The sequence below is a fragment of the Loxodonta africana genome, chromosome 13 (assembly GCF_030014295.1).
Source record: "Loxodonta africana isolate mLoxAfr1 chromosome 13, mLoxAfr1.hap2, whole genome shotgun sequence".
NCBI classification, from domain to species: domain Eukaryota; kingdom Metazoa; phylum Chordata; class Mammalia; order Proboscidea; family Elephantidae; genus Loxodonta; species Loxodonta africana.
In genome coordinates, this window is record NC_087354.1 from 30,887,109 (window position 1) to 30,900,324 (window position 13,216).

General features: G+C 38.8%; 1 protein-coding gene across 2 annotated transcripts in view; it reads right to left on the reverse strand.

The window, feature by feature from the left end:
• Positions 1 to 13,216, reverse strand: part of BLM (BLM RecQ like helicase) — a 107,448-nt gene that overhangs the window by 7,586 nt on the left and 86,646 nt on the right. Inside the window, exons 17-19 of one of the 2 annotated variants that reach the window (XM_003413875.4) lie at positions 10,655 to 10,802; positions 5,618 to 5,817; positions 4,432 to 4,624 (exon numbers count right to left, since the gene is read on the reverse strand). In XM_003413875.4, the coding sequence (XP_003413923.1) occupies positions 4,432 to 4,624; positions 5,618 to 5,817; positions 10,655 to 10,802 (541 nt within the window). Of the gene's footprint in view, positions 1 to 4,431; positions 4,625 to 5,617; positions 5,818 to 10,654; positions 10,803 to 13,216 lie in introns of those variants that run through there. The other variant, XM_023553001.2, reaches the window with a different exon arrangement.

The following is a 13,216-nucleotide window of genomic DNA, read 5'->3' on the forward strand; positions in this document are numbered from 1 at the left end:
GGTGATTGGAATGTGAAAGTTGGAAACAAAGAAGAAGGATCAGTAGCTGGAAAATATGGCCTTGCTGATAGAAACAATGCCAGAGATCGAATGATAGAATTTTGCAAGACCAACGGCTTCCTCATTGCAAATACCTTCTTTCACCAACATAAACAGCGCCTACATGGACCTCACCAGATGGAACACACGGAGATCCAATTGACTACATCTGTGGAAGGAGACAATGGAAAAGCTCATCAGTCAGAACAAGGCCAGGGGCCGACTGTGGAACAGACCATCAATTGCTCATATGCAAGTTCAAGCTGAAACTGAAGAAAATCAGAGCAAGTCCACGAGAGCCAAAATATGACCTTGAGTATATCCCACCTGAATTTAGAGACCACCTCAATAGATTTGACGCATTGAACACTAGTGACCGAAGACCAGACGAGTTGTGGAATGACATCAAGGACATCATCCATGAAGAAAGCAAGAGGTCACTGAAAAGACAGGAAAGAAAGAAAAGACCAAGATGGATGTCAGAGGAGACGCTGAAACTTGCTCTCGAATGTCGAGCAGCTAAAGCAAAAGGAAGAACTGATGAAATAAAAGAACTGAACAGAAGATTTCAAAGGGCCTCTCAAGAAGACAAAGTAAAATATTATAATAACATGTCCAAAGAGCTGTAGATAGAAAACCAAAAGGGAAGAACATGCTCGGCGTTTCTCAAGCTGAAAGAACTGAAGAAAAAATTCAAGCCTCAAGTTGCAATAGTGAAGGATTCCATGGGGAAAATATTAAATGACGCAGGAAGCATCAAAAGAAGATGGAAGGAGTACACAGAGTCATTATACCAAAAAGAATTAGTCGATATTCAACCATTTCAAGAGGTGGCATATGACCAGGAACTGATGGTACTGAAGGAAGAAGTCCAAGCTGCTCTGAAGGCATTGGCGAAAAACAGGGCTCCAGGAATTGACAGAATATCAGTTGAAATGTTTCAACCAACAGATGCAGTGCTGGAGGTGCTCACTTGTCTATGCCAAGAAATATGAAAGACAGCTTCCTGGCCAACTGACTGGAAGAGATCCATATTTATGCCTATTCCCAAGAAAGGTGATCCAATTGAATGTGGAAATTATAGAACAATATCATTAATATCATACGCAAGCAAAATTTTGCTGAAGATCATTCAAAAACGGCTGCAGCAGTATATCAACAGGGAACTGCCAGAAATTCAGGCCGGTTTCAGAAGAGGACGTGCAACCAGGGATATCATTGCTGATGTCAGATGGATCCTGGCTGAAAGCAGAGAATACCAGAAGGATGTTTACCTGTGTTTTATTATGCAAAGGCATTCAACTGTGTAGATCATAACAAACTATGGATAACATTGCAAAGAAATGGGAATTCCAGAACACTTAATTGTGCTCATGAGGAACCTTTACATAGATCAAGAGGCAGTTGTTCAGACAGAACAAGGGGATACTGATCGGTTTAAAGTCAAGAAAGGTGTGCGTCAGGGTTGTATTCTTTCACCATACCCATTTAATGTGTATACTGAACAAATAATACGAGAAGCTGGACTATATGAAGAAGAACAGGGCATCAGGATTGGAGGAAGACTCACCAACAACCTGCATTATGCAGATGACACAACCTTGCTTGCTGAAAGTGAAGAGGACTTAAAGCACTTACTAATGAAGATCAAAGACCACAGCCTTCAGTATGGACTGCACCTCAACATAAAGAAAACAAAAATCCTCACAACTGGACCAATGAGCAACATCATGATAAACAGAGAAAAGACTGAAGTTGTCAAGGATTTCATTTTACTTGGATCCACAATCAACAGCCCTGGAAGCAGCAGTTGAGAAATCACAAGATGCATTGCATTGGGTAAATCTGCTGCAAAGGACCTCTTCAAAGTGTTGAAGAGCAAAGATGTCACCTTGAAGACTAAGGTGTGCCTGACCCAAGCCATGGTATTTTCAATTGCATCATATGCATGTGAAAGCTGGACAATGAATAAGGAAGACCGAAGAAGAGCTGACACCTTTGAATTGTGGTGTTGGCGGAGAATACTGAATATACCATGGACTGCCAAAAGAACGAACAAATCTGTCTTGGAAGAAGTGCGGCCAGAATGCTCCTTAGAGGCAAGGATGGCGAGACTGTGTCTTACATATTTTGGACATGTTGTCAGGAGGGATCAGTCCCTGGAGAAGGACATCACGCTTGGCAGAGTACAGGGTCAGCGGAAAAAAGGAAGACCCTCAACGAGGTGGACTGACACAGTGGCTGCAACAATGAGCTCAAGCATAACAATGATTATAAGGATGGCGCAGGACCAGGCAGTGTTTCGTTCTGTTGTGCGTAGGGTCGCTACGAGTCAGAACCGACTTGACAGCACCTAACAACGGGAACAACAACAATCCCTGTCTGAAGAGTTGGCTTTGGGAAGGCCTGTATTTTTAAAGATCATTCCAACTGCTGTATGGAAAATGGACTGTGAAGGGAAAGGTGGGAATTAGGAGCCCTGGTAGAAGCCACAGCAGGGGTTAGCAAGGACGGACTGAACTAGAAGACAGTAGTGGAGCTGAGACAAGAGACAGATTCAGTTAGGGTTTGGAGGCTGGGTTTGTAGGCTTTATCGATAGATTGGCTATGGGGAAGTGAGGGAGTAACAATTTCTCAAATAATGGTGGATTTCAAATCCTTTCAAATCTGTGATTTTCATATCATTCCTATGTTTGGGGAAAAGGGATAGGCCTGTTGGACAGAACAAGGATTTATGAAGAGAGTTAGTGGAAGATAAAGTAGGAGGGGCAATGTAGACCCTTGATGGAAGTTGTACTGGACCCTGAAGTGGAGAGCTGTTGTAGTTTTAGAAAAATTAAAATGTATATCATTTTAACATATGTATATCAAATCTGAAGGGTGAGAAGACCAGTTAGGAGACTACGCTAATGGCCTAGGAGAGAAATACTGTTATTTCATTGATTCTAAGACACACTTTTTCATACCTTAGCATCTCTGACATTAAGATGTGTCTTACAACTGCTGATGGCCAAATGGCAGCTGTAATGTGGCTGTCACTGCCTGTGCCTTTGAGAACTCAGTCACAGCTATTAATACTGTCGGCACGTCAACAGTCATTGCCATGTTGGTTCCTTGCATGTTGACTTTAACTGCCATATGAAATGTCTTCAGAAAGACTACGCTGTGATTAGCATTGAAATGAAAACGTGATTGTGAGTGCGAAAAAGCACAGAGACAGTAACGGAATAAACTTAGCAATTATAAAGCAGATATCTGTCTTTTGAGGGAATGACCACAATTTCACAGTTTCCTGCAAGCAACAACCAAGTGCTTAACATGACCTATAAAGTGCCTAAATCAATTTATTTTGATTATATATATATAAAATATATAATACATAGATCTACATATGCAGAGTTACATGACAAAAGTAACATATTTTAATGCAAATAACATGCAACTTTCACATTTGTTTGTCGACCACACCCCCTACCCCAAGGTATGTTTACAGCAACTTGTAAAAAAAATTGGCATAGTGGTATTTATGAAGATACCTTGAAGCCAGGGCATGGTTGGCAAATGAACTTAGAAGGCATGTGTTTTTTGCATAAAAATACAGCATATTTCTAAATAACTCAAAAACAATTCTTTCAGTAAAAGCACTGTGTCATAGTTTAATGAGCGGAATTTTTTCTTTCTTAGTAGTCCATAAAATAACAGTGTCTTAAAATAGACAGCATCTTAGAGTTGAGGACATACTGTAATGACCTATGATGATAGGATGGGAATGGAAAAGGGAAGGTGGTGATTAAGAGATTTTTATGAAGAAGAATAGGGAAGGTAATGTATACTGGTGAGTCGATTATGTGAACAACTTATTTTTCCAAGGACTTTACTATTGAAATAGTGGGTTGAGCTGTCTGAAGCCATGAAAATAAATGAGATCAGCAAGTATTTATTAACTAAAGACACGGCAGTGTGCTAGATCATGGTTCAAAGATGCATAGGACACAATCTCCTTTCATAAGGAACTTGGATTTTCATTGCAGAAACATTTGTACATAACATTGCCAACACCGTAAGGCAGGCAAACAATCAGCAGAAAATCATTAAGTGACAAAATGAGTATCATTCTGGTTTTAGAGGTTACAATTATCCATATCCTAACGTCCAGCATTACAAAAGTATAAAATTATGCCATTTGTAAATAATAAAATACTTCATATATCTTAAAGAATAAATTTTATCTCGAGAATGAATTTAAATTGTTTTTTTAAGCTTTCTATTTAGAGACCAAAGAACAGTAATAATAAAAAAGACATATATTTATGCCTTTAAAAAGTTCCTTAGCAAAATTAACTTCTGGCCTATTAACCTGTACCATGTTTTTTTTTGTAACAGAAGACCTACCTGCAAGCTTCTTGAGAGTGGCAGTATTAAAAATATTGAAGTAATGGACACCAAAAACTTTCCCCAGAGATTTGCAGATTTCTGTAAGTTCTCCAAGACATTTCTTAACCATCTCTTCTCTCTGAGATACCTTTGCCTCTAAAGCTTTTTGTTTTTTCACACTGCTGGAATTTTCCGTTTCCATAAAGTCTACCTTTGTGAGAGAGAAAGAAAGCATAAGGGTGTGTATATGCACACTTGTACCCAAACAGCTGCCTTATTTAATGCTGAATTGCTTTTATTTTTTTTGTATTTTTGTTCTGCCCAAGTTGCCAGCAAGCCCTTGGGAACAGGGGCTGTGCATTCTCCATTTTTACAGCTCAAGGGCCTAGCACAGAACAGCCTCTTGATAAACGTTTATTTAATGAATGTATGAAGATTTAATAATCTGCTGACCCATTAAATTCGTTTTGACAGGTGTCACATTACCTGGGCTCAGTTTTAATACCTCTTTCCAAATTAATAAGAACAGAATACATTCATATTGGACAGTATATATAAATTCAGTATTCATAAGCTTTGGAATTCCCAAACACTTAATTGTGCTCATGTGGAACCTGTACATAGACCAAGAGGCAGTTGTTTGAACGGAACAAGGGGATACTGCGTGGCTTAAAATCAGGAAGGATGTGCGTTAGGGTTGTAGCCTTTCACCATACTTATTCGATCTGTATGCTGCAGGAATAATCTGAGAAGCTGGACTACAGAAAGAAAAACGGGGCATCAGGATTGGAGGAGGACTCATTAACAACCTGTGATATGCAGATGACACAACCTTTCTTGCTGAAAGCAGGGAGGACTTGAAGCACTTACTGATGAAGTTCAAAAACTACGGTCTTTAGTTTGGATTACACCTCAAAATAAAGAAACAAAAATCTTCACAGTTGGACTGATGGTCAATGGAAAAGAGGAAGACCCTCACTGAGATGGGACTGACACATGGTGGCTGCAACAATGGGCTCAAACATAGCAATGATTGTGAGGATGGTGCAGGACCGGGCAGTGTTTTGTTCTGTTGTATGTAGGGTTGCTATGTACACCTAACAACAACAGCAAACTTCGGAAGATGCACTAGAATTTATAGTAATATACTTTCCTTCACTGATTGTGAGATAATAAAATATAATAAACACTGCAAGCGCCATACCTTTAAATGCCCATTCAGTACAGTTTGGGCTTCTGTTCCAGGCATCACATAGGCAATTGCTTGGTCATTGGCATTGATATATAAGTCTTCATCCAAAATCTTGTCAAGTATCAGCTTTTTAAAAAGTCTTTCAGCGTTGTGTCGTGAATAAGCAGATCCCATTCCAAATATCCCCGACTGAATTTTCGCACTCTTACTCCCTGATAAGATGGTGTAAGAAGTTAGATTAGTAGCTGCAGGTACATCACCACCATCAAATAGAGGCTGAAAACTCACGGACAAGACTAGATAAATGGGAATAGATAATATCTCCCACAGGAACACCCACCGTGCAAACAGACACTCATTTCTGTAAAATGAGAATATCTGAGTGGGGCTCTAAAATTTCTGTGGTTTGATGTACTTTTCCTCATTTTTAAATAATATGCATTGACTAAAAGCAGCAGTTTATCATTTTAAAATGTTGCATTTCCAGCTTATAAAATTAATTAGAGCAAAGAAATCAAAGAAAGGGTTTACATAAACTATACTAGTTTCATATCGCTGTGATATATTAGGATAGCTGTGTATTATTGATCTAGTTCCAAAAAATGTTTTGTTAATTTTAGAAATACCATCTCTGGTCCTACTACTCATTAATATCAAAGTATTTAAGTCTATACTTCTTGTCACCCTCACTAATGAAATGCATACAAATTCCAAAACAGTTTAAGCACAACACCCCACAAGATACGCAAGGAGTGGGGTGAAGGCAGACAGAGAAAGAGTACACTTCCCTCCTTCTCCTGCTGGCTCAGAGCACCAGAGTGGGTTGCATTCCTTTGTTTCCCATCCAAGCTGCTATAATTACTAATGTCTTCATCATAAATGCAATTTTATTATAACAATCCACTTAAGAAGCCTGTGACATTGATTATAATCAGAATTAACTGTTACTTTGTAAAGCTTCAGCTCTATTTTAGGAGTTCCAAATAATTACATTATTGCAAATTCAGATGGCTTCTGGCCATATAGACTGAATTATTCAAGTTTTGCTTTCTTCAAGTGATTTGTATCCCTGAAATGTCACAGTACAGAATAGCAGGGCTCTTAGTTTGGTGATGGTGGGTTGGGTGATATGGACCAATCCTACTGCTGAGGGCCCCTAACAAAGCTGGAGGAAACATAACCATCTTCTGAAAAACACTGAGAGATAACGAGAAACTGAAGAATGTGGGGTGTTGTGCTTAAACTGTTTTGGAATTTGTATGCATTTCATTAGTGAGGGTGACAAGTATAGACTTAAACACTTTGATATTAACGAGTAGTAGGACCAGAGATGGTATTTATAAAATTAAATGTGTCAGAAGAGATGTTTGATGTAATAATCCTTCTAGTAATCTCCATGAAAAGTGCAGAGATATAGTCAAAGTTTTATTTAAAAGGCTAGTTATCATAGTATTATTTATAATAGAACGATGTGCCGTAAAATACAGACTACTTAAAAATATTTCTTTCATCAATATAAAATATAAATGATTGAAAACCATGCTTTAGAAGAATAAAAAATAAGAAAAATGCTTCTACTTTGTTACATAAAAATAGCATAAATCATGTAAGTTGTTGTTGCAAGGCGCTGTTGAGTCGATTTCCGAGACAATATGATAAATATGCGATTGTGAGGAAACACATTACAATATTAGCAGTAGTTGTTTTCTGTAGTTACTTGTATTTTTCAGTGTTCTACATATTATGTAGAGTGATGATATGTCACTTTTATAATAAATTATTTTATCTCTAAGCCCTTGCCCTCCCTCCTAAAAAAGAGGCCCAAACCAGGAGAAGATAAGAATCAGGAGAAGAAGCCCAGCACTAAAGCCTGCTTTTTCCCTGAGGGAATGAGCAGATCAGGAAGAAATGGCCGTGAAATTGAGCAAACCATTTTCGTACTTTAATCTAGGCTATTAATTTTTTTTAATGGATGAATCTATTACTTGCTTTATATATTTTTAATTAAAATAATATATATGGGGAAAAAATATGGTACAGACGATTTATGACGAAAAGCAGTCAACATTTCTCGGGCCCACTCTTCCCCTCCCCAGACTCACTCATTTCCCCAAGGCAAATAGCTTTAAAGGTTTTTGTGTTCAGCTCTTCTGGTGGTTAAAACCCAAAAACCCCAATGCTGTCGAGTCCATTCCAACTCATAAGACCCTATAGGACAGAGCAGAACTGCCCCAGAGAGTTTCCAAGGAGTGCCTGGCGGATTCCAACTGGTGGTTATTACCTCCATAAACCAAAAAAAACCAAACCCGTTGCCGTCAAGTATATTTCCTACTCATAGCAAGCCTATAGGATGGAGTAGAACTGCCCCATAGGGTTTCCTAGGCTGTAAATCTTTACAGAAGCAGACTGCCACACCTTCTTTCTATTGAGGAGCAGATGGCGGTTCGAAAGGCCAATCTTTCAGTTAGCATCCAAGAGTTTCACCACTGTGCCGCCCTTGGTTACCTCCATATAGAACCCTAAATCACAGGATCCTTCTGCTAGCATGGGTAACCACCTGGCATTTATCTATGAAAGACGAGGCTTTATCTCACTTACGCCCTCCTCCCTTTCCTTCATTCTTCCCAAAATTTTGCCAGTTCTATCATTACATTCTTTCATCTCTTGATTACTTTTATAACTTTCAATAATATAATTATATATAAACCTCTATTTCTTGCCCATCAACTACATATAGAACTGCTGACCACTCCCCTCCTGGGTATGTAAGAGGAAGTTATTAGCACCCCAAGCCCTCCCTGTACCCCTATCTTCTATCTTGATTTACTGTACTTTTATTTGTGTTATGACAAGTTTCCTTCCTTATTTGGAACAATGTCATCACCCTTGAGTAACCCAAAGAAGAATGTTTACTGCATCCAGGTCAAGCGGATTCTCTCTCTCTGTATTTTATCGATTATTCAAAGTCATGTTTAATTTCCTTTATGTTTGATCTTGGCTTTCTCCTATAATTTTTCCCCGGAGTTTCTAAGTACCTTTCTCCTTTTTTTGTTGAGAAGCAACATTTGCATTCTTCACTGTTATCAATAAAAATTTTGTTTCTCATTCGTTCTATATGTTGCTTGGAACCCATTCGTCTTGACTTCCTGTTACAAGGTGCACAGGCTGCTCACTGGACCTGGCGCAGAGCTGTGATCCTGGGATTTCTTCTCAGTGGCCCAACAGGTTAGTTCCACCGTTTATTGCATCATATCATGTGCACTTTCTTTGCCTTCTAGTCTCCAGGGTTGCTGATTTTAATCTGATGCCAATCTGGGTTTGGTTCCTGTTTTTTCTCTCCAATAGTTTTCAGGATTGTCTCTTTATTCTTCATATTCTCAAATTTCTTAGGCTGTGTCTTAGAAAAAAATTTTTTAAAGCATCCTATTTGGCATTCAGTGGGCCTTTTCTTCTGAAGGCTGTTTTTCTCTCTCCTAACTCTGGGAAATTTTTGTATATAATTTGTTTCATAATTTCCTCTCTGTATATTCTATTTCTAAAATTTTTATTAGTCAGATTTTAAATCTCTTGAGGATTGATCCTCTTTTTCTCTCATGTTTTCCATACATCTTTTGCTAATGTCTTTGAAGATTTTTTTGACTTTACTTGCTAACCTTTCACTAAATTTATTTTGTCATTTAAAGAATTTCTAACAGTGCTATTTAATTCTTTGTTTCTTTTCCATAACATGCTATCGTTATTTAAAGAATGCAGTATCTTAATCTCTAAATCTTCAGGAAGATACTTCATCAGGAATCCGCCCTAAATTATCTCTATCCTACAGGGTCATATATTCTACTTATTTAGGTCTTTCGCTTATGTTCATTTATATTAACCTTTAGATACTAGGTTAGTTTTTTTTTTTCAGGTGGGTTTCCTCCGCTGTTTTATATCTAGGTCTATTTCCCCCAAAATTTGTCCTGTGAATGGGGATACCCCACTACCAGGCTTTGCATTAGGGTAAGTGGGTAGGACCAGACCTTAGGGTGGGCAGTCCCCAAATGCCAGAAATGGCAGAGCATTACTCTGGGGTTCTGGCCCATAACTCAGCTGCCCTTGAACTCTCCAGGCAGTTACTTGATTTATTTTTGTTGGAGGAATTAATTCTAGGCTGTCTGCTTTCTTTGTGTAGGGTGCTGGGAGATGAGGCAGTGGAGGTACTTACTGCAGTTTTTTAAACATCCCTCTCCCTGTTTTTGGCTCCCTGCTTTCACTTCTACTCTCTGTACCTCTTGACTTTAAGCCTGAAGCCTAGTGATGGGGTACTGCCTGGCTGATATTCCTTGCTCTGTTATAACGCTCTTCTTCATTTATTTTGGGCTGTGGTTTATGCCATTTTGTTTCATCTGTCAACATACTTCCACCCATTTCCTAAAAAAATTTTAAAACCCTGATGGTGCAATGCTTAAGTGCTTGGCTAAAAGGTTAGTGTAAAGGCCTGGTGACCTGCTTCTATAAAGATTATAGCCAAGAAAACCCTATGGAGCAGTTCTACTCTGTCACGTGGGGTCACCATGAGTCAGAATCGACTTGATGGCACCAAACAATAACAATCCGATGGTTTCTCTCCTGCTCTCTATGCTGTTATGGGTTTAATCCTCATTTTCATTTCCTTAAAACCCATTTTTATTTCCTTACTATCATTTTAAAAGGGTCTCAAGAAAAAGAGAAGACAGATACGTATGCTCAGACTACCATCTTAAACTGGAAGTCAGTCAACAGGTAGCCCTCTAAGCAAGCTATATTCTGCTCACTAAGATTAAATTGTATATGCTTTAATATTTTCTTTTTTGTGTGTGAACATTTCTCATCTCAGTGACTGTCAATTTTATAAAATAACTGGCCTAATTAATAAAAATAGGTTTTCTTTTGTTATGCAAAAAGGTTTTATTCTGAAACTTGCGTTAAATTCTATAAGAAACAAAAGAAATTATTTTTTCTATGTGTGTGTAATGAATTATTTAGATGTTCAGTTTCAATTAATGTAACTCGAATAAACATATGACTTACCCAGGAAAATGTCAACCAGCATATTCATAGTAAACCTTCCGGAAGGACCTGCATGTTTGATATTTTTCATTCCTTGTGATGAATTATATTCTTGAACAAATCTTACAATATTTTTCACATCATCAGTCACATCTCTTGTCTTAAAATCCTATCAACAGAGATTACCTTTAGTTATAATCAAGATAATGATACCTAGATTGCTATAGTCTCATACTAAAATACTTCCAGACTAAAACCCAGACTAAAAAACAAGAAGTTGTACGTGTTCATTCTCTTCTAAGTTTCTAAGTTAATGAACTGTCTAGAGCAATTAGCATTCTATTAGACCTATTTTATCACTGTTTCATGGACATATACTTTGTCTTCCAACTACCTGTGGGTGAGAATACTTTTTATCATTATTTTTAAATCTTTCCCATCACCTAGAACAGTGCTCTGTTACTTAATGGATGATAACTTTTGAGGTGAAAAACAATGTCCAACCATGTAAATTCACAGTTCTAATCTCTGAAACCTTCGATACCAGTCAGTCCTCCTATTTTCTGCTGTCAGTTCCCTTTCTCATTCCCCTCAGCTGTCTCCAACTTTTCCCACTTTTTAAAGTCCCCATTACTAGATGATCTCTCTGATCTAACTAGTTCCTGTACCAGCAGGACTAATTACGTAAAGCTTCTGTGCCTCGGAATACGCCAGTCCCCCTGCTTTCTAACCCTTGTTTATCTGCCACACCCCAACAGCCTGAAGACCTTCACAAAACATTATTTCATGTGCACCCCTGTGAAAGGACAAATAGGTTTCTGTTCTTGTATTGGCAACTGTTAGTGCTTCTGAGCCTTCATCAAGATCTAACAAGAAAGAGCGCCCTGTCACTCTGTAATATCAATTCTGTCTTAATTCTTGGTGCTTCAGTACAAAGATGATTCTCCCAACACCTTGGTCTCTGGCACCTTGGTCTCCTCTGCTCCACTGACTCTGCCTTTCATGTATGTCAGCCACTCACTCACAGCCAGTTACACCTCCTACCTTACAACCTCTTCAATCTCTGACCACCACATCCTACCTTTCTAGCTCACTCTCTCTAGTATTCTGACTACAACAATCTTCTGATTCCACTGAGACGACCTATCCATTGGTCCTCACCCTCAGATGTTCTCAGTGTCCTCCTAACTCAGTTTAAATCAAGGGTCGGTCATAATCATTACCTGTTGTGTATTCCCAACTCCCTTGCTCTTAGGTCACTCTCACATTGCTTGGCAAAACACAGTAGATCTGATTTTCCAGCTACTCCACGTCTGTACCTGTGTGGCTGAACTTGGCTAGAAAAACACACACAACCATGCTGACTGTTCTCACTTTTAATGCATGACCACAAACCTCAAGCGGACCCTTAATGCTGCCATGTAATCACTACATATCCCTAGTCTGTCACTCCCCCATTATTCTAGAACAGGGGTCAGCAAACTAAGGCCCATGAGTCAAACATCTATTTTTGTAAATAAAGTTTTATTGGAACACAGCCATGCCCATTTGTTCACGTATTGTCTGTGGCTGCTTTCACGCTACAACAGGAGAGCTTAATAGTTGTGACAGACCTTATGGCACACAAAACCTAAAATATTCACTCTGATTCTTTAAGGTAAAGTTTGCGGGCCTCTGTCCTAGATAACTATGCTTTCTCCTTTCTCCTCAATCCCTCTCCCATCCTCAGTGTCTGCTGATGACCTTAATTCCTACTTCACTAAAGAAACTCAAATAACCAGAAGAGAACTTTTATAAACTCCCATTACTGCATCTACTCACTCCCCAGCACTGCCCCCCAGTATTTTATCTTCCCACCTGTTACTATCAATGAACTATCTAAGTCTAATCTCTCTACTCACTGTACATTAGATCTTGGTTCCCTACTCAAGGACACTGCGTTAGTAATTCTCCCCTCTTTCTCCTCATGCATCAATTTTCATTCTCTATAGGTACATTCCCATCAACATACACAGACGTTGCTATTCCTCCCTCTTTTCCTGACTCTGCTTCCCCTGCCAGCTACTGCTGTTTCTCTGCTTGTCTTTACACAAAACTTGAAAGTGTTGTCTATAGTATCTCCAATTTTCCTCTCAGTCTCTCTTAAACCCATTCCAATAAAGCCTTTGCCCCATTCCATTGAAACTAGCCAAGGTCACCAAGATTTCTGTGGTGCTAAATCCAACGGTGAATTCTCAGTCTTTATTGTACTTAGCAGCACCATTTGACATAACACTGCTTCCTCCTTGAAACATTTTCTGCACTTGGTTTCCTTGGTTTTCCTCTTATCTCACAAGTTCTCTTTCTTGGTCTCTTTTCCTAGTTCCACCTTTTCTCCTCGACCACTTCAAGTACCAGGGCCCAGTCTTTGGTTTTCTTCTTTCTTTCTAAACTTATACTGCTGAAGATTTCATCTGGTCTCATGGCTTCAAATACTATCTATATGCCAACCATTCCCAAATTTACATGTACCACCAGCCTCTTTTCAGAACTCCTGAGTCTCATAGACAATCTAACTCAATATGCCACAAACTGAACTCCTGA